At 44.5% G+C, this 21,503-nt stretch overlaps 1 protein-coding gene across 6 annotated transcripts in view; it reads left to right on the top strand.

Moving 5' to 3' along the window:
- The first annotated feature begins 12,108 nt into the window (after positions 1–12,108).
- PEX5 (peroxisomal biogenesis factor 5) overlaps positions 12,109–21,503 on the top strand; it is a 21,333-nt gene continuing 11,938 nt past the window's right edge. For 2 of the 6 annotated variants that reach the window (XM_014585132.2, XM_027769206.1), the window contains exons 1-6: positions 12,370–12,443; positions 12,783–12,945; positions 13,500–13,535; positions 13,818–13,950; positions 14,147–14,278; positions 21,411–21,499. In XM_014585132.2, coding sequence (XP_014440618.1) covers positions 12,799–12,945; positions 13,500–13,535; positions 13,818–13,950; positions 14,147–14,278; positions 21,411–21,499 — 537 coding nt within the window. In that variant the 5' untranslated portion in view covers positions 12,370–12,443; positions 12,783–12,798. Of the gene's footprint in view, positions 12,139–12,364; positions 12,444–12,782; positions 12,946–13,499; positions 13,536–13,817; positions 13,951–14,146; positions 14,279–20,877; positions 20,972–21,410; positions 21,500–21,503 lie in introns of those variants that run through there. The other 4 variants (XM_014585129.2, XM_027769207.1, XM_014585131.2 and 1 more) reach the window with 4 other exon arrangements.

Genomic DNA, 21,503 nt, shown 5'->3' with positions numbered 1-21,503 from the left:
AGACTCTTCCAGTTTTGCCATGGTAACATTTGTGGGGCATTCCTTTTTTGACAGTACTCATTCCCTTGATGTCTACAATGTCACCTTTCTCATAGATTTGCATATACGTTGCCAAAGAAACCACTCCATGTTTTCTGAAAGGCCTAGAGCACACATATCAGGTGCCTCTCCTCCTTTGCTTTGCGTTCATCATTTTGGTTAATTACTGGAAGATGGCGGTTCCGGCCAAAATCAACAGTGTCTTGATACTGTGATCTACTCTTAGCCTTCAGACAGCTCTGGATTGCGGACAAGAGTGCCCAGTACACAGGGAGGTCACTGAACTTGAACTAGGAACTTTCCCTTGTGGGACCGCCTTGTATAGCATCACATTTAACAAACTATCTTTTCTTTTTTTTAAAAAAAGAATTATTTATTTAATTTTATTTATTTATTCATTTATTTTAATGTGACCAGAGAAAGATAGACATGCAGAGAGAAAGAAAGTGAGAAAGCAAACCACCAGGTCCAGGACTCGAACCACGGCCAGCCATGTGGGAATGTCCAGCACCTTAACCACCATGCCACCTGCTGGCCCCCAACAAACTGTCTTTTCAATGGCAATGTTTCCTGATCTGCTGTATTTGCCACACATAAAAATAATAATGCCAGAGCCTGAGGGTGGCACAGTGGTAAAATGCAACACTGTGGGGCAGACCCACGTGGGAAGGCAGTTGGTTCAAGTCCGGAGAACTCCCTGAGTACAAGGGCAAGCATGTGCTCATGATCTGGCCTGGCTGAGGCTAGAGGTGGATCACGGTGTTGAGACCCTTCAGGGTGTTGTACCTCTCTCCCTGTGCCTCTTTCACTCATGGAATAAATAAAAAAGAAAAAAGAAAAAACAAACAAAGAAATGAATTAATAAGTTAAAAGAGATAGAAGGAGCAAAAGGGAGACCAAACTGCTTGGCTTGAGCTCATCAGGGACCCCTGCCCATCTTGCTATTGAGGAGGAGGGGCTGCTGTGGCCTGCGTGGCATCCAAGTCTACGAACAACATTCTACCTGTCCAGCTCAACCTCCATCCACACTAGGAGTAGAAAGGTTTGGGTATATAGGAATCAAAGATCTGAAGACAGGAGACTCTGGAGGAACTCTCTCCTCACAACCCCCTTAGCAGTAGAAGGAAAGAAACTCCCCTCTGAAAATCTGCACCCCAAATTCCTACTGTGGATTCCACATTCCCACCCACCATAGAGGAGGAAAACTGGTATAAAGGTAACACACACCATAGGGACGGGAGTGAGCACACAGCTACAGAGACATACTCCATAGAGGTAGGAAGGTTAGAATATATTGCCAGATGACTAGGAATCAAAGCAGAGCCTCAGGAAATGGGAGAAAACCAGGGACTATCTCCCCCACAAGGGAATATAATAACTCCTCACCAACCCTGGATAGAACACAAGAGAGTATAGAGACGTCAGAAAAGGAATTCAGAATATTCATTGTAACAAAACTCAGGGAAATGCAAGAGCAGATAGACAATCAATTCCAGGAGATGAGAAAAATCCTCCCATGATTTGAAGGAGGAACTCCATAAAGAGATAGACACCCTGAAAAATAATCAAATAGAACTTCTGGAGGTAAAGAATTCAATGCAGGACATCAAAACCTCCCTTGAAAATATCAAGCGCAGATGAGACAATGTAGAAGGAAGGATCCCTGGCCTTCAAAACAAAACCTCTGATTTAGTCCCAGCAACTGAAAAGTATGGGGGAATAACTATTAAAATTAGGACAGGGCCCAAAAGATGGTGTAGTGATGATGCTGCTAGACTCACACATGGCTGACCATGGTTTGAGTCCTAGACCCGGTGGCTTCATATTTACGCTGGGTGTATGTGTGTGCGTGCCCAAGATCCCATAGGATAACGGAGAAGGGATTGTGGCATGGCCATTCCCCCTGGGGGGTGATTTTCTCGCTTTCTGTCTCTTTATCTCTCTGGCGAGTGCATGTGCCCATAGCAAAAACCTCTCAAAAAAAAAAAAAAAAATCAGGATAACATACAGAAAATTCTAGACACCATTAGATGGCTAAATATGCACATAATAGGTATTCCAGAGGGCAAAGAGACAGACAAAGACAAAATCCCATTCTTAATATACTGGGTTGTTGGGGCTGACGGGTGGTGTGGTGGTTAAGGGTGATGGACTCCCCCCACATGGCCGACCATAGTTCGAGTCCTGGCCCTAGTGGCTTGCTTTCTCACTTTCTTTCTCTCTCTTTCTCACTCACTCTGTCCCTCTCTGGTCAAATTGAAATAGATGAATAAATAAGTTAAATGAGATAATTCTTTAAAAAAAAATATACTGGGTTGTTGAAAAAGTCATGATGCATTTTTGCATAGAAAAACATAGAACAATATGTCACGACTTTCTTGATGACCTAATAATACCTGAAAATTTTCCAAATTCAGAGAGGTATGTGGACTTCCAAATCCAGAAAATACAAAGGACACCAAATAGATATAAGAAGATTCTCTCTAAGGCATATCATAGACAAAATGGTAATAATCAAAGACAAAGACAATATTCTAAAAATGGCAAGAGAGAAACACCAAGTTACTTACTGATTACCCCATTAGACTAACATCGAACTTCTCAACTGAAACAATGCAGGCAAGGAAAGAATAGGAAGACATATTTAAAATGCTGAAGAAAAACAATTTCTGCCTCTTACAAGTACTATACCCAGCAAGCTTAGCCTTCAAATGGGAAGGAGAAATAAAATCATCCTCAGATAAAGAAATGCTAAAAGAATTCACCAAAACTGAATCAGCTCTTCAGGAAATAGTTAAGGGAACGAATACTAAGCCAGGAAAATTAAAGGGAGATGATCAGAAGAAAGAACACAAAATGAGTTGAAGAAAGGGATAAGTCCACACGCATTGGTAATAACATTGAATGTCAATATTAAATTTCCCTACTAAAAGGCTAGATTTAACTATGCAGATTTAACTATTCTGTACACAAGCAGGTTTAAGTAAAAATACACCAATTACTTGATAGACAATTGTCTCCACAGGTTTCAATTTATTATTTATTATAACCATTACTTATTGTATAAAACTAGATATCAGAGGAAAGGCCCAAAATGTCACAAGTAACTGAATCTTTCTCTGGAATGAATTTATTATTTATTTATTTTGAAGAGGTTTTTGCCACAGGGCATGTGCGCTTGCCAGAGAGACAGAAAGTGAGGAATCACCCCCCAGGGGGGATGGCCATGCCACAATCCCTTCTCCTCCATTTTCCTCTTGGGATCTTGGGCATTCACACACATGCACCTGGCATGAGTTTAAGCCAATGGATCCAGAATTCAAACCATGGTCAACTACATAGGAGTCCAGCAATGTAGCCATTACGCCAACTGCTGGTCCCAATTTATTTATTTTTTAAATAATTGTTTATTTAATTCCATGTGTTGTTGTTATTATTATCATTATTATTTAAAATTTACTTATTTACTTGTTATTATTTTTCACATGAGTTTTGTCAGAGAAATATAGACACAGAGAGAGAGAGAAAGAGAGAGAGAGAGAGAGAGAGAGAGAGAGAAATCTGCCAGGTCCAGGACTTGAACCAATGCCTTAACCACCATGCCTCCTGCTGGTCCCCCATAATATAATGTTAAATGTTAGTGGTATTGATGTTAATATCCTGGGTTTGTTTATTATTCATTGTATACCTGCTTTTAAAGACCATTTTGTACCCTACAAAGAATGATGATATGTAAATAAAAATTATAATTAATATAAAAACAAAAAAAACTAATTAAAACTCTGTTATCTATGAGGAGATCAGACACTGAGAAGGCTAAAATCTATGCTGTCATGGAGCTTACATTCTTTCTGGCAAAGTTGTCATGGAAAACTCTAGTGGAGGAATGTCCTCTTCCTATGGTTGGCTTTTACGAGGCAAATATGAGTGTTCTCGTGACAGTCTTGAGTTTGGGTGCTAATCTTTTACAGCAACAGCTGGGAGATAAGAAGCCCAGAACCCAGGGGCCATGGGAAATTTTGAGAGCAGGCATAGCTTCTCTCATTTGGAGGAGAGGTTGGAAAGCCACTGATTGCCCTGGAAGTTGAGTTCTGGAGCAGTCTCCTGCGGGAGAAAGATGATCACCTTCCTGATCTTCCAAGCTAGCTCATTGCTAGGCAACCTGGCCAGAGCTCCTGAGGTAATTCACCAGACAATCCTGCTCATCTCCACACAGTCTCACACTTACTGAGAATACTTGAGAACTTCAGTTATTGTCGTTTCTTCTGCAAAACTGTAGCAAAAGAGAGCACCTAAACCCAAGAATGAGGATGTGAGGAAAAGGAGACCCTTGTTCTTAGGACTCATGACGAGAATTCTAAGTTGTATGAATACATCATCATATATCATCTACTGATGCCATTCCTCTACAATTTTACCAGGGAATGTTTAATAGTTGCCAATAGGTGCCAATAGTTGCTGCTTCTGAGACAAATACTATATCTTGCCCACCACTGTCATCAGCCAGGGTCTGTGAGATACAGAGAGTGGCCTGAACGGATGTGTGGGGAGAAGGGTGCTGTGCTGGTCAACTGCTATAGGTTTAGGCAGGAGGAAACATACTCCCCTTTTCTCTAAAGAAGCCCAGTAATACATTTGAGAAAGCAGACTTGATGTTTTCAGAGCAGTTTTACATTCAGAGAAACTGAGCAAAAAGCACAGAGTTCCCGTAAACCCTCTGACATCCCCAATCTCTCCCCTTCTCAACATCCTTCACCAGAAGAGTACATTCATTACAACTGATGAACCTGTACATTGACCCATCATTACCATCCAAAGCACATAGGCTTCTTTAGGCTTTATTTTTGCTGTCAGACAGCCTGTGGAATTTGACAAATATATAAAGACGTATATCCACCATTACAGTATTATACAGATTGGATTCAGAGCCCTAAAATCCTCTATTCTCCACCTATTCATCCCACTCCTGTGACTCCCATTCCTTGGCTGATCTTTTTACTGCCTCTCTAGCTTCACCTTTTCCAGAATGTCATAGTACAGTTGGAGTCATGTATGTTGGCTTCTTTCAGTTAGTACATGGAGGTTTCCTCTATGTCTTCTATGACTTAAGAACTCATTTTTTTTTTAGCACTGAATGATATTCCATTGTTTGGATAAAAGAACCATGATTTATCTATTCATCTACTGAAGGGTATCTTGGTTGCTTTTAACCCCTTTACAGGGGTTTGGAGGGATCTAAGTTTTCAACTAATTTGGTTAAATACCAAGGAGTGTGATTGCTGGGCTATACAGTAAGAGTATGTTCAGTTTGACAAGGAACTGTCAAACTGTTTTCCAAAGTAGCTGTAATGTTTTGCACTTTCAACATCTGTAAATGAGAGCGCCTGTTGTTACACATCTTCACCAGCATTTGGTGGTGTTGAAGTTTAAAATGGTTGCCATTCTAATAGGTGTGTAGGGGGCTCTCATTGTTAAACTTGCAATTCCCTTATGATGCATGAGGTTGAGCATCTTTTCATATGTTTGTCACCTGTATATCTTCTTTGTGAGGTTCGCTAGCTGTGTATCTTCTTTGGCTTATTTGTCAGAGAGAAACAGAAGAGGGAGAGGCAGAAAGAACTCCCCAATGGTGCATGGTCATGGTATAATCTCTTTTCCTCCACTTCTCCATCCTGTTGGGATTTTTGACATGCATGCACATGTGCCTGGCATGTTTTTAAAACCACCAGAGCAGGGATTTGAACCATGGTTGGCTTTGGGGGATGCAGCACCCTTAACCCTAAGGCTATGGGGCCGGCCCTCTTATTGTTAAGTTTTAAGGGTTCTTTTTATATTTTTACGTAGCAATCTTTTATCATATATGAGTTTCGCAAATATTTTCTCTAAATTTGTGGCTTATTTGCTCATTCTCTCGAGGTAACACTTTTTAGAATCAATGAGTGGGAACAGCCTGTATCAGAAGGCTGGTATGGGCGAAAAGCCCAAGTATGTGGTGGTGAGTAGAAGAAGGATTGTTAAAGCTAAACCCAGGGAAAGGATTTAAAGATTATGTAAATATCAGAGTAAACGCCTAATACAAGTGTAAATAATTAGGAATTACGGAATTAGCATAGGGACTTGTGCTCAGAAGGTACTTAACACACCCTTGCTGAATTACTGAATTAAAGTGGACAACAGAACTGGCTTTCGTACTGGGCATTTCACGCCACTCACTGCAGGACAGTCTGAAGGCACAGGGGTTAGAGAGGACGACTTTGAGCGAGCTGGTGAACGATTCTTTCGGGTCATCCTGAGTTCAATGAAATGCCAGGCCAAAGTTACTGCACGCTTAGCTGTTGCACAGACTCATTAGTTGAGAATTGTGATTCAAATTCAAGTTTCCTGTTTTGGGGAAAATGCTTATTCCCCAAAACAAACAACAGTGAGCTAAAAAAAAAAAAATGCCAGTGTGTGTGCTCTTTAGAGAGAGAGAGACAGAGGGACAGGGAAAGTGAGAAAGCACCACCCCCTATGGGGAACGGTCATACGACAACAGTGATTTTGCTTCAGTAGTCAAACATATTTACAAGAATTTGATCATGTTGTATTTACTCATGTTTTTGCTTACTGTGTCCTTTCTTTCATGATGTTCCAAGGTTTCTTCTTTCATGGTTTCATTTCTGCTTAAAGAACTCCCTTTAGCTATTTGCTTAAGGGATCGCTTAGCTTTTTCCTTCACAGAGAGTATCTTAATTTTCCCTTATTTTGTTACCGAATTCAAATCAGGTTCGCTCGCCCAAGCGCTATAAAACCAAGCCACAGGCACACGGTGTGATGAAGGAAAGTACAGCTTTATTGCAAAGCGCACAAAGCAAGGAGAGCGGGCAGCTCATTCTGAAAAGACCCGGTCTCCCCCAGATGTTCCCCACATGCATTTTTAAGGGCAAAATTAGGGGCAGAGGTCCCAGGAACATGATCAGTTCAGTGATTGGTTCAAGAGGGCGTGATCGGCTCGTGGGCATTCTTGATTGGTGAGGTCTTAGATAATCAAATTCCTCTTCAGGTATCTGGAACCATTCAGCCTGGAGTCTCTGAGCTCACAACCAGCAGTTTCCAGTCTACAAAACATCTTACATATTGAAATGAAAACCTCCTTTCCTTTAAGTGAGAATTTTACAGGTCAAATGGCCCTCACTCATGGTCCATGTTGGTCATTATCGTAACCAAAGTCTGAAGACTTACTCCTTTCTCTGGCTCATTATAATGCAAATGGACTTTACATTTCAGGAACTCGAGAAAATACATTAGGGGGTTTTTGCTCTGTTTCAATTTCTTTTTTCTTTCAAAGAGTTATTTATTTAACTTTCTTTTTTTCTTTCTCCCTTTTTCTTTTTTTCTTCCCTTTTCTTTCCTTCTTTCTTCCCTTTGACCAGAGGAGAGAGAGAAAGAAAAAAAAAAAAAGCTGCCAGGTCCAGGACTCAAACCACGATCAGCCATGTGGGAGTCCAGCACCCTTAACCACCACGCCGGCAGGTGGCCCAAATTTTCCTTCATTTCTAAAGGATTTTTTTTTTTTTTGGAGAGGTTTTTGCCACAGGGCGTGTGCACTTGCCAGACAGAGAAAGACAGAGAGACAGAAAGCGAGAAATCACCCCCCAGGAGGGATGGCCACGCTGCAATCCCGTCTCCTCCATTCTCCTCTCGGGATCTTGGGCACGCACGCACATGCGCCCAGCATGAGTTTTAAGTCACCGGGTCCAGGACTCGAACCACGGTTGACTACATGGGAGTCCAGTGACATAGCCATTACGTCAACTGCTAGTTCCCTAAAGGATATTCTTACGAGGTGTAATACAGAAAAATGTTCTTCCTAAAGATGTTCAAGTCCTGTTCTGAAACTTATCAAACTCAAATCAGGTTTGCTTGCCCAAGTGCTATGAAACCAAACCACAGGCACACGGTGTGATGAAGCAAAGTCCAGCTTTATAGCAAAGCGCAAAGCGAGGAGAGCGAGTGGCTCATGCTGAAAACATCCCTGAGATGTTCCCCACATGCATTTATTTAAAAAAAAGAATTATTTTATTTAATTTTATTCGTTGTCATTACCTATTTTTTATTTTATTGAAGTTGACCAGGGAGCGACAAGAGAGAGAAGGAAAGCGAGAATGCAAACTGCCAGGTTTGGGACTTGAACCATAGTCAGCCATGTGGGAGTCCAGCCGCCCTAACCACCACGCCACCTGCTGGCCTTTCCCCCAACACCCTACATGTTTTTAAGGGCAAAATTAGGGGCAGAGTTCCGGAGTGCATGATCAGTTCAGTGATTGGCACAACGGGGTGTGATCACCTCATGGGCATTCTTGATTTGGGAGGTCTTAGATAATCAAATTTTCCTTCCGGATTTCTGGAGCCACTTGGCCTGGGGTCTTTTTTTTTTTTTTTTTGAGAGATTTTCACTGTAGGGCGCGTGCGCTCGCCAGAGAGAGAGAGACATAGAGACAGAAAGCGAGAAATCACCCCCCAGGGGGGATGGTCACGCCGCAATCCCTTCTCCTTCATTCTCCTCTCGGGATCTTGGGCACGCACGCACACGCGCCTGGCGTGAGTTTTAAGCCACCGGGTCCAGGAGCGGTCGACTAGGTGGGAGCCCAGCGACATAGCCATTACGCTAACTGCTGGTTCCCTTGGCCTGGGGTCTTTGAGCTCACAAGCCAGCAGTTTCCAGCCTATAAAACATCTTACATATTGAAATGAAAACCTTATCTTTTAAGTGAAAGTTTCAGAGGTCAAATGGCCCTCATTCATGGTCAATGTTGTTTTATTATCATAACCAAAGCCTGAAGTCTAACCCCTTACTCTGGGCCATTACAATGTAAAATAGACCTTGCATTCTGGTCAAACTGAAAAATAATAATGATAATAACAATAAATAAAGTTAAATAAAATAATTCTTAAAAAAAAAGAAATTGTGGATGGTAGGAGGAATTAAAGTGCTAACCAACTGACTTTAATAGGGAGAGTAACCTGAATGGTCTAAGTGAACCCAGGTTATCACAGAGGTCCTTACTAATGGGAGGGAGCAGAAGGGGGGATAGCAGAGGGATGGCAGTGTAAGAAGGACGTGGCTGGACCGTGCTGGCTGAAGATGAAGGAGGCCATGAGCCAAAGCACGCTGGCGGCCTCTAGACAAGGAAATAGACATATCCCTGCTGATTTTAACCAGTGAGACACATTTCAGACTTCTGACCTCCAGAACTGCAAGATAATAAATGCTTGTATTTTTTTAAAAAGAATTACTTTGATTTTACATATTCATTCATTTATTTTTTAATTTGACCATAGAGTGACCAGAGAGAGAGAGAGAGAAGGTGAGAAAGCAAGCCACCAGGTCTGGGACTTGAACCATGGAAGTGTCCAGCACTTTAACCACCATGCCACCTGCTGGTCCCAATAAATTCTTGTTTATGGTAATCTTTTATTTTTATTTATTTATTTATTTAAAGAATTAGTTATTTTTATTTATTATCATTATTTTTTAATTTGACTAGAGAGAGACAGAAGGAAAGTGAGAAAGCAAGATGCTGGGTCCGGGACTCAAACCGTGGCCAGACACCTGGGAATCCAGTGCCTCAGCTGCCTCACCACCTGCTGGCTTCCTTATGACAATCTTTTATAGTAGCAACAGAAAACTAATGTTTCCAGTATGGCAGCATTCTGGGTTGGTAGTTCTTTGAATACCTTAAGAACACTGTGCCACTTCTTTCTGGCCTCCGTAGTTCATGATGAGAAATCTGCTGCGGTTTGCATTCTCCCCTATAGGTAAGGTAGCCTTTTTTTCTGTTTTCAAGAGTTTTTGTTTAGTGTAACAGTTTAGCTATTATGTGTCCTGGTGTGAATTTCTTTGGATTAATTGGGATTTGCTAAATACCTTTAATCTGTAGGTTTATGTCTCTTGCCAAATGCGGGGATTTTTCAGTTCTGAATACTTTTACAGCCCTACCCTCTTTCTCCTCTCCTCCTGGTACTCTGATGACATGAATGTTGGCTCTCTTGTTATAGTCTAACAGGTCCTGAGGCTCATGTTTGGATGTTTGCTTGTTTGTTTTTCTCAGTCTACAATTTCTGCGTTGTTCAGATTTCTACTGTTCTACTTCCAATTCATTGTGTGTGTGTGTTTCTTGGTTCCTTTCTACTGTTGAACCCACTGACTGAGGTTTTTGTAGCCTTGGTGGTGTACTGAACTGCAGGGCTGGAAGCCACATGGGTTCAAATCCAAATGAAAGCCATGGGTTCAAATCCCGAGTCAACCTGAAAACATGCTGGGTGTGTGCATGCCCAAGATCCTGCTGAGCTGGAGGGCTCTGAGAAGAGCCTAGGACATGACGGGGCCCTTTTGAGAGTGCTTCTCTCTTTCTCTCTTGCATGTGCAGGCAGGTGCTCTTTGTCATGAATAAAATAAAAAAAAGACTACTTTTCTTAAGAATTTGAAGGTGAATGTGGACTATCAAATCTAGGATTTCAATAAACATCCGAGTAACACTATTAGTCCCTCCCCAGTACCTCTGTGATTATAGGCCAGACTCTGTGAAAAATCCTACCCCTTAGAAGATCAAAGCTCTCCAGGGCTTATATGCAAGGCTGCCCTCAAGGGGGAGACAGTTTTGTATAAGGGACAGGTATTTGAAGTTACACCTGGATTGAATTCTACTTCCTAGGTTCTGGGCAAGTCTGATCTACAAAATGGGGTTGCTGCTCCCCATCCTCTTTTTTAAAAGCAGGGGCTGGTGGGTGGCATTGTATTGAGGTGCTGGACTCCCACATGGTCAACTGCGGTTTGAGTCCCAGACCCAGCAACACAAAAACCACAACAAATAAACAGATAAATAAATAAACAATTGAAAATAAAAGCACAGGGCAACTCCCCCTCCTTGGAGGTGTGGTTTAGTTTATTAGATACTAGGTATTTTCCTTACTGTGATAACCTGAGTGGACACCCAAGGGCTGGGATTTGTGTTCTCTAGAAGAATGAGGGCAGTGGGATCGGAGCCTCTGAAAGATGGTGAAAAGCTAAGCAAAAGGAGGAATTTTGCAGTCTTCTGGTCTGCCCTGACATTGTTCCCCTGAGGTGTCAGGTGACTTCTCTGTCTTCCCAGGGATGACTTTACAGTGTCATCACCCTGTGGTTGCCCTGACATTGTTCCCCTGAGGTGTCAGGTGGCTTCTCCGTCTTCCCAGGGATGACTTTACAGAGTCATCACCCTGTGGTCCCCTGGGGCCTTTACCTTTGAAATTTGCAAGACAGACAGGAAACAAGCAGGGCCCACCTGAGTGCCACCTGCGGTCTACCTGCCTCCTCTCAGCACCCTGGGCTGGGCTGGTACTTCATCTTTTTGGTACTATCTCATCCTTGCTCATCTCCAGCTTCCCGAATCCCTCCCTTGGTCTTGGAGCCAGGTGCGATATCAGGGCTTGTTTCCCAGTGACCCTGAGGTCTGACACCAGAGCCAATTCTCTGGCAGATGGTGAGTCCTGAGGCTTAGGCTCATATTCCGTAATTAAAAGCATTTCTTGCATCTCGTCTGCCTTTCCAGCCTGGAGCGGTGGGAACATGGCCACCGCGGTGACCTTGATCAGTGGTGGGGCGGGAAGAAGAGTGACTCACTGCACCTCCTCTGTGCGTTTCCAGTTTGAGAGGTCCTAGGAAGCGTTGCACCCTATTTTAGTCTCTGGGATTTGTCATCATCCAGGGCTATTTTCCCCATTACTTCAGAAGAGGCAGAGGGAGTTGGGGCAGGTCTCGGTTTCCATGGAGATCGTGACGGCCAGCTAGGGGCAATTTGGAAGGGGGGAACAGATCTAGGAGGCTGAAGAAAACCCCCAGAACCGACTAAGGCCTTTCTCTTACCCGGGTTTGTTAAGACCAGGCAGTCTCATTTTACAGAGGGAAACTGTGCCCAGAAGTGTCACAATGAGCACCCAGGGAAGAGCAGGACGAGCTGAGTCCAGGAGCCTGCGCCCCAGGAAGCCCTTCGTAGAAGAATTCTTGGGAGTTTTCCACCAAGCCAGCGCTAGCGGCTGAGAACCGGTGCGCCGGCGGGTAGTGCGGATCGGAGCGCGGCGGTGAGTGCCCGACCCCGACGGGGCACGGGGACGCGTCAGTGTCCCCCCTCCCCTGCCCTGCGGTGGCTTCACGGTCCCGGGGGCGGGGCTGGAGCAGCACCCCGGGCGGAAGAGATGGGGTGGTCGGCAGCGCCGGAGGGCTGGGCCGGGCTGGGCCGGGGCCGGGCGGGCGCGGGAGGGGCCCAGGTGACTTGGGGGGGGAGGACGGTCCCCCGCGGTGCTCACCCGCGGGTGCGGGGCGCTGGGTTTGCGGTCAGGAAGCGTTCCCACTCTCCTTTACCCTGCCAGTGCTCCTGTTCAGCCTGGTTGGTGAAGCGTCCCCGTAGTCCCTTGGGGTTCAGGGGCCGGTGGGGGGGGTAGCTGTGGGCCAGCCCCGCCCCTGAGACCCTAATCGCGAAGGCCCTGGCGAGGCCCGGGCTGAAAGCGGTGGTCTTTGTAGGGGCAGCAGGAGGGTCCTGCCCCCAGGAACTCCTTGTGGAGGTGGGAGGGTTAAGCAAAGGCGCAGGGGTGGAGGGTGGTGCACCTTGGCCAGTGCAGGCAGACAGACAGGCAGACGTCTGCCTACCTCTCCTAGATGCCGGCCGAGTGGGGGGTCGGGGAAGGGTCTGGCTTCTGGACGTCAGTTTCACACCTTTGCCTATTAGGGAGCTGGTGGTCACCATGGCAATGCGGGAACTGGTGGAAGCAGAATGCGGGGGTGCTAACCCTCTCATGAAGCTGGCCGGGCACTTCACCCAGGACAAGGCCCTCCGGCAGGAGGGGTTGAGGCCAGGCCCGTGGCCCCCAGGAGCCCCAGCGTCTGAGGGGGTGAGTGCTCTTGCTGTGGAAAGCCCACGTGGGAAGGAGGGTCTGTTTACACACCTCGGGATAACTGCTTTCTCGATTGGTTGCAAATAATAGTAGTTTGCACTTAATGAGTGTTTATTAAACACTGTACTCAGCACCCTGCACCTTTTTTTTTTTTTGGCGAGGTTTTTGCTATAGGGCACGTGTGCTTGCCAGAGACAGAAAGTGACAGGGGGGCATCTGCAATTCCTTCTCCATTCTACTGTCGGGATCTTAGGCATGCTCATACACACGCCCCGAGCGAGTTTAAGCCACCAGATTCAGGACTCGAACCTTGGTTGAGTACATGGGAGTCCAGAGATATAGCCATTACGCCATCTGCTGGTCCCAGCATCTTTATATAGATAGAGACAACCATTTTATCTCTGGGGAAACAGGCCTAGGGAAAAGAAGGTTCATGATTTGCTTGAGGTCACATAAGTGGTAGAGCTGGAGTTTGACGCTGTCACGTCTGACTTTGGGACCTGTGGTCTTCATCGCTGTGCCATATTGCGTCCTTGTCTGTTCTGCCTTAGGTCTCCAAGCCTTTGGGAGTAGCCTCTGAAGATGAGGTAAATGGACCAGACTCTTCTCTCCCTTTTTCTCTTGACCTTTGTGTTGTTAGAGTATAATCGTAGTTCACCCATATTCCAGTCTTTCAACTTTCCTGATTAAATGAGACTTACCTGCATGTTCTGTCCTGTTCTTTTTTCTTTGGTCTCCAAATCTGTGAGAAGAATATTTCCTTTTATTATGTGCCTCCTGTTCCTGGGTTTCCCTTTCCTGGTATTTGATATCTCTGAGCTTAGGCCTGTGGGCTGCATGGGTTCATTTCTCTGTCTCTCTTCTGACAGTTGGTGGCTGAATTCCTGCAAGACCAGAATGTGCCGCTTGTATCCCGTGCCCCTCAGACTTTCAAGATGGATGACCTTCTGGCGGAGATGCAGGAGATTGAACAGTCAAACTTCCGCCAGGCTCCCCAGAGAGGTGAGTCCAGAGTCTGGAGAGAGGGGAGCTCCCCATTCTTTTGTATGAGTATGGCCAAGTGGGTTCCGTATTTGGGTGCTACTGAGATGCAGAGACAAAAGGAACAGAGTGTTTGCATGTGCACTCAGGGTCCTCTAGGCATCATGGTGTTGGTGACAACTTTTTTGTTTCTTAGTTCTCTTTCTCTCTTTTTAAGCCCCTGGTGTGGCAGACTTGGCCTTGTCTGAGAACTGGGCCCAGGAGTTTCTTGCAGCTGGAGATGCTGTGGATGTAACTCAGGATTACAATGAGACTGACTGGTCCCAAGAATTCATCTCTGAAGTTACAGGTGAGGCTTGTTATGGGAAATCTATAATGGTTTCTATGAGGCAAAAGTTACAGTGTTCTTATGACCCATCTTAGGATGTAGGGTGATTTCAGTTGCTTATGACTTTTTTGGCGTGTTGACTCACTTCTGTAAAGCACAGGACCTGATTTCTTTAGATGACAGCAAAGACTGAAACTTATATTGAATAGGTGGGCTGGGTCTGTGACTGCTGAAGAGAAGCTGGATCTCACACGGGGGCCATGGTTCGTATCTCTAGCCCGGTTAGTGTGAAGCACACCAAGCATGTGAATGCCCAGGATCTGATGGGCTGAAGGACTAGACAGAGGAAGGGAATCACAGCATGACCAGGCCTTGTGGAGGGGGCTTCTCTCTCTTTCTCTCTTTTTTTTTTTTTTTGAGAGCTTTTCACTATAGAGGTTTTCACTATAGGGTGCGTGCACTTGCCGGACAGACAGAGAGAGAGAGAGACAGCAAGAAATCACTCCCCAAGGGGGATGGTCACGCCTCAATCCCTTCTCCTCCATTCTCTTCTCGGGATCTTGGGCACGCATGCACACGCGCCTGGCGTGAGTTTTAAGCCACCGGGTCCAGGATGCAAACCGCGGTCGGTTACGTGGGAGTCCAGCGACATAGCCATTATGCTAATTGCTGGTTCCCTCTCTCTCTCTCTCTCTCTTTCTAAATCTTTCTTGTGTGTGTGCCTGTGCTCTATTATGAATTAAAAAAAAAAGAAAAATGAGAAAATGAAATTATAACAGAAGACTGGGTTTGAACTGAGTAAGAGAGTTTGGTTAGAGAGTAAGAGGGAGAGTGAGCAAGAGAGAGGACAAGAAGTTATGTCTACCTCTTTTATAAATAAAACTTCATTACTGTGATTTGGTGGGGAAGATCTACAGATTGAGCGAGGCAGTGTTGCTCAGGAAATGAGAAATATTTACCATAGCATCTGCAATTTAGGCATATAGTTATCCTGAACAAAACTGGGCCTTGGAGAGTGCAATTATGGAGTTGAAGGGCCTGCCATAAATCGTCTTGGAGGGCAAAGGCCATACCATGAAGATGATAACAAAAATTAATAATAGCTATGTTCTAGGCTTTGCTCAGCTGTTGGAGGTCTGCTTTCATAAAAATGTGCTGTCGGGCTGGCTCCATGGCCTGGTGGGTAAGGCCACTACGTGGCCAAACATGTGGTTCAAGTCCCAGACCTGGTGACTTAAGAAACATGCTGATCACATGTGTACGTGCCCAAATTCCTGAAAGGAGAGAGATGGAGAATAGATTTCAGCATGACCATGTCCCAGGGGAAGGTGCTTTCTTCTCTTTTTCTTTGTCTCTGTCTCTCTTTGGCAAGCTTATGAGCCCGTAGCAAAAATAAATACATAAATAAAGTTCTGGTATATTATATCACTTTGCAGGTAGTAGGGCCTTCAGTATTGAGTACACAAATGAGGTCTGAGAGAAGCAGCTAAAGGGAGGTGATTACCTTGTAATTCACTTTTTATTAGCTTTCATTTTTTTATTATAGCATTTGTGGCTGATACTGTTATGTCAGTAGCAGAGATTAATTATTGCTTTATAGACAAGTAGATTTAATACAAAAGAAGATTGTACTTTCAAATTTTTATTATTATTAAACCCCAGTTGTTTTTTTAAAAGAATTACTTATTTAATTCCATTCATTATTATTTTTTTAAAGAGTTATTTTATTTAACTTTATATATTTATTTTAATTTGACCAGAGAGGGACAGAGCGAGAAAGAGAGAAAGTGAGAAAGCGAGCCTTCAGGTCCGGGACTTGAACCACGGTGGCCATGTCGGAGTTCAGCATCCTTAACCATCATGACACCTGCCAACCCCCATTATTATTATTTTTAAAATTTTGACCAGAGAGAGAGAAAGGGAGAGAGAGAGAAAAAGCGAGAAAGCAAGTTGCCAAGTCCGGGACTCAAACGGTGGTCACCCATGTGGGAATCCATCACCTTTAGCCACTGCGTCACCTGCTGGCTCTGTTTAAACCTCATTGTTAAGATTCTAGAACTGAGTTTGAAAGGAAACTTGAAGATTAATTTTTTAAAATTGTAATATTTTACTTGGAAATAATACAATTACAGTAAAAGTTGCAAAAGAGTTTCTAGGCAGTTTCTGTGTGCCTTTTACCCGTTCCCCCTAGTGGTAACATTTTGCTTAACATTTTGTTAGTTTTGTGCAAAATTGGGATTTTCATTGGTACAGTCCACAGAACTTACGAGGTTTCACCAGTTTTACGTGTTTGTGTGTGTGCATGTATGTGTAGTTTCATTAGCTGTGTAGATTTGTGTAAGCCAAATCAGTCAAGGTACAGATTCATTCTATCAGCGGCTAAGTTTCTAGTCCCCCGTATTTAAATCTTCTGGACCAAATAACTTTCTATATTGTGCTTGCCCAGATTTTGAGATAAAACACATCTCCCAGGGTAATGAGTTTAGACAGCCTTAGTTGCCATGGCATGCCAGGTCCATGTAATAATCGTGAGACTTTCATAGGAAAGGCAGCGGGCAGTAGTAGCAGGTGACTGGTAACGGAACTCTGGGTGGCAGAGGAAGAGGCTGTGGAATAAAAGAAATAACAATCTCCTTGCAGCTTTAAAAAATTCATGATAGACGGGCCGGCAGGTGGTGTGGTGGTTGAGATGCTGGATTCCCACATGGCCGACCAGGGTTCAAGTCCCGGAACTGGAGGCTTGCTTTCTTACTCTTCCTTTCTCTCTGCCTGTCTCTCTCTTGTCAAAATTGAAGAATAATGATAATAAATATAATTAAAAATAAATCTTTAAAAAAAATTCATGATAGAGTGTGTATACATTGGGACAGGGGGAACCTCTGCAGGGTCTGGCTATGTCCTGACCTCCAGTCCTGCATTCCATCAGATCTTGGGCACTCATACAAGTGCCTGTGTGTTTTGGGCTGACCAGGCTGGAAATTCAAGTGATGGTCACTAAATGGAATCCAGCTTCTCTTGAACAATACATTATTGCTGTGCGAGGGAGCTGGCCCTCATTGTGATGTTTTATACTTTTGGAGTGGGTTTGCTAGGAGGAGACAGTAATGGTTATAGCGTTCATTACTGCGTGCTCTGGTCTTCACCCCGAGGTAACTATTATGTAGAAACTTAGAGGGTTAAGTAAGTTGTCTCTAAATACACAGTGAATAAGTGATGGTCTTGTGACTAGACTGACTGTAGAAACGACATTGTTTTGCTGTTTGACAAACACAGAAACTTATGGATAAGGGTAAGATGTTCTGATCTTTTGGTTTTTGAACTTGGGTAGATGTGTCTAGGAATGTATACACAATGCGGAAATACGAGAGGCAAACATTCTGAATTGGGTATTTGATAGCCGGGGGTGTCAGTTCTAATTATACTGACCTGTGTGGCCTGGGACAGTGTTTTTCTCCTCAGCTTTTTTTTTTTTTTTTTGGTGTGGTTTTTGGCACATGCCGCGTGCACTCGCCAGAAAGACAGAGAGAGACAGAGACAGAAAGTGAGAAATCACCCCCAGGGGGGATGGCCATGCCACAATCCCTTCTCCTCCATTCTCCTCTCAGGATCTTGGGCACGCATGCACATGCGCCCGGCGTGAGTTTAAGCTGCTGTGTCTGGGACTCGAACCGTGGTCGACTACGTGGGAGTCCAGCGACATAGCCATTGTGCTAACTGCTGGTCCCTCTCCTCAGCTTTGATTGCGTCAATCTCAGACGTTTCTAAATGGATCTAATTTTTTGTGGAATTTCTTAGAAAAGGTTGTGAAGGCCAAGTGTTATTCTTTTGGTTATTTGAGTCCTTTGTTGGAGCAGGTTTCCAGTGCCAGAAAATTCTGGGCCTTTGGCTGATATATCCAAATGCCGAATTATACCTATTTAAAGATGAGTTTTTTCACCTCTGGGTTTTTTTCCTTCCCAATCTGTCTTACGTCAGTTGCAAAGTCCAAGTGCTTTGTGTTCTGTTGCTTCATGTCTTTGAGAGGAGGAGCATTTCATAGAAATGTTGTGAATTCATGGAGCACTCATGGCCAGAATATACTTTTGCAAAACACTCTAGCTTCGAGTATGAAGTGACTGCAGAGGAGGAAGTGGGAGGAACTGGTTATTTTTCAACCAAATGAGACTAAGGAACTTGGAGGTATTTTACAGTCTATTAAATTTTTTTTAAAGATTTATTTTTAATTATATTTATTATCATTATTCTTCAATTTTGACCAGAGAGAGACAGGCAGCGAGAAAGGGAGAGTTTTTTTTTTTTTTTTTGGAGAGGTTTTTGCTATAGGGCGCGTGCACTCGCCAGAAAGACAGAGAGAGACAGAGACAGAAAGTGAGAAATCACCCCCAGGGGGGATGGCCATGCCACAATCCCTTCTCCTCCATTCTCCTCTCAGGATCTTGGGCACGCATGCACATGCGCCCGGCGTGAGTTTAAGCTGCTGTGTCTGGGACTCGAACCGTGGTCGACTACGTGGGAGTCCAGCGACATAGCCATTGTGCTAACTGCTGGTCCCTCTCCTCAGCTTTGATTGCGTCAATCTCAGACGTTTCTAAATGGATCTAATTTTTTGTGGAATTTCTTAGAAAAGGTTGTGAAGGCCAAGTGTTATTCTTTTGGTTATTTGAGTCCTTTGTTGGAGCAGGTTTCCAGTGCCAGAAAATTCTGGGCCTTTGGCTGATATATCCAAATGCCGAATTATACCTATTTAAAGATGAGTTTTTTCACCTCTGGGTTTTTTTCCTTCCCAATCTGTCTTACGTCAGTTGCAAAGTCCAAGTGCTTTGTGTTCTGTTGCTTCATGTCTTTGAGAGGAGGAGCATTTCATAGAAATGTTGTGAATTCATGGAGCACTCATGGCCAGAATATACTTTTGCAAAACACTCTAGCTTCGAGTATGAAGTGACTGCAGAGGAGGAAGTGGGAGGAACTGGTTATTTTTCAACCAAATGAGACTAAGGAACTTGGAGGTATTTTACAGTCTATTAAATTTTTTTTAAAGATTTATTTTTAATTATATTTATTATCATTATTCTTCAATTTTGACCAGAGAGAGACAGGCAGCGAGAAAGGGAGAGTGAGAAAGCAAGCCGCCAGGTCCGGGACTTGAACCGTGGTCTGCCATGTGGGAGTCCAGCATCTCAACCACCACACCACCTGCTGGCCCCAATCTATTAACGTTTTAAGCATCTCCTTTTCTGTCCGCGCATGAGCTGCAGTCTAGTTGAGGCAACGAAAGAGAAATGTTGCCTGTGAGCACCACTGAGCAAAATCCGAATGTGATGGTTGACTGTCCTTGAAGTTAAGAGACTGGATTCATGACCGTGAAATAATCATCAGCCATGTTTTTTATTGTATTAGTTATATATTACTTGTTATTTATAATTAGGCATATTCTGAGAGTCTTAATCTTTTATTTCTTATTTCTTTTTTTTTTTTTTTGGGGGGGTTTTGCTCTGGGTCATTTGGTTTTTTAGAGAGGTTTTTGCTGTAGGGTGCGTGCATTTGCCAGAAAGACAAAGAGACAGAGAGACAGAAAGTGAGAAATCACTCCCCCAGGAGGGTATGGCCATGCCCCAATCCCTTCTCCATTCTCCTCTTGGGATCTTGGGCACGCACGCACACGCGCCCAGCGTGAGTTTAAGCCACTCGAACCGTGGTCAACTACATGGGAGTCCAGTGACATAGCCATTACACTAACTGCTGGTCTCCTTTTATTTCTTATTTCAATGTTACATTTTCAGTGTCTCAGTTAACGTGGATTAGAGGCCCAGGTGCTGTAGCACTCACTGGACACTGCTGCTTGGCAGGCCGAGGCTGCGTGGGAGGCCCAGGTCTGATTCCTGGCCCACCTTAAGCCAGGCTAGGTGGCACACGTGTGTAGTTCCAGCTACTCAAGAGGCCGCAGGGGAATTACAATATAGCAAGACGCTGTCTTAAAAAAACGAAAACCAGCAAAAACCACTGCATACGTGTGCCATGTGCACACTGAGTGGAAAGTTCTGCTATTATATTGATACCGAGGGGATAAATCTACTTTCTCAGTGTTAAAAGCACCAGCAGTCAGATCTTCAAATTGGGGACAAAGGCTGGATGGCCATTTCAGGATCTGCTTTGTAAAGCTGTGGCTGCAGAGCAGAAGGGAAGAGCACTGTAGGCCCAGCCTTCTCTATGTTTATTCCTTTTTTAGAGCCTTGCACTGTCTCATTGATTTTTTTTTTTTTCCCCTGTTTCCAGGATAGCAAAAGGCAAAGTCCTAGAGGTTTAGAAGGAGTTCAGCGCTCTAATTCAGTTTGTTGTCTCGAAGTGTTTATTCTGTTGTTGTAGCAGTGCCCTTTGTCACTAGAGCTTCTAAGGGAGTTTCTAGAATTAAAAACATAGCTGCTCAAAAAGGATCCAAAATGATAAATGTTGCAGTAGTGTTTACCTCGGGGGTGGGAGGACAAGGGAGCTGGGAGCGTCCTGTGTCCTGATCCCGGTGGTGGTGATGTGAGTGTGTTCCTACGGAGAAGTCAGTCTCAGTCGAGCTTTGAACTTTGTACCTAAGTTGGATACACGTTTTGTACGTTCATGTTTGTGTGTTGCATTTCACTTAAAAGATGAAATTAATCCCCCGGGGGGAGAGCAGACTCGGTGTCTTTCATCCTAGGCCAGCTCTCCACTCCTCAGATGCCCTCGGTGAGCGTTAAGATGCAGCGAGGCTGCCCTGTCGGGTCGAGCTCTGGATAGTTTGGCCACGCAGCAGCCCTGTGCTCTCCCTGAGCAGCTTACTGCTTTCCTGCGGTACTTTGGGAAAGGTCGGCGCTCCAGCACCTACTGTTCCCTTATCGAGGTTCTTGTACTTGTACTTTAGGGAAAAAAAATTACTTCCCAAGCCTTTCCTGATCCCCCTTATTTGGTCTCCACTTCTGTCCCGATTCCTTGAGAATGGGTTCGGTATTAAGGGGGAACTATTGGAAATGGTCTAGCATTTTCTTTTGACCAGGAGTCTCTGAGGGAGTCCGCTGATTTTTGTCTGCTTTGGCTTGGTGACGGGATCAACTTAGTACATGTATACCTTTCCCGTTCCCCGACCCCACACTGGACCCTGTGTGATTACCCCCTCTGCTCCTTGCAGACCCCTTGTCGGTGTCCCCTGCCCGCTGGGCTGAGGAGTATCTGGAACAATCAGAGGAGAAGCTGTGGCTGGGAGAGCCCGAGGGAACAGCTG

The sequence above is a fragment of the Tupaia chinensis genome, unplaced genomic scaffold, assembly GCF_000334495.1.
Source record: "Tupaia chinensis unplaced genomic scaffold, TupChi_1.0 Scaffold149011_1, whole genome shotgun sequence".
Taxonomy (NCBI): Eukaryota; Metazoa; Chordata; class Mammalia; order Scandentia; family Tupaiidae; genus Tupaia; species Tupaia belangeri.
This window is presented reverse-complemented; position numbering and strand designations above follow the sequence as displayed.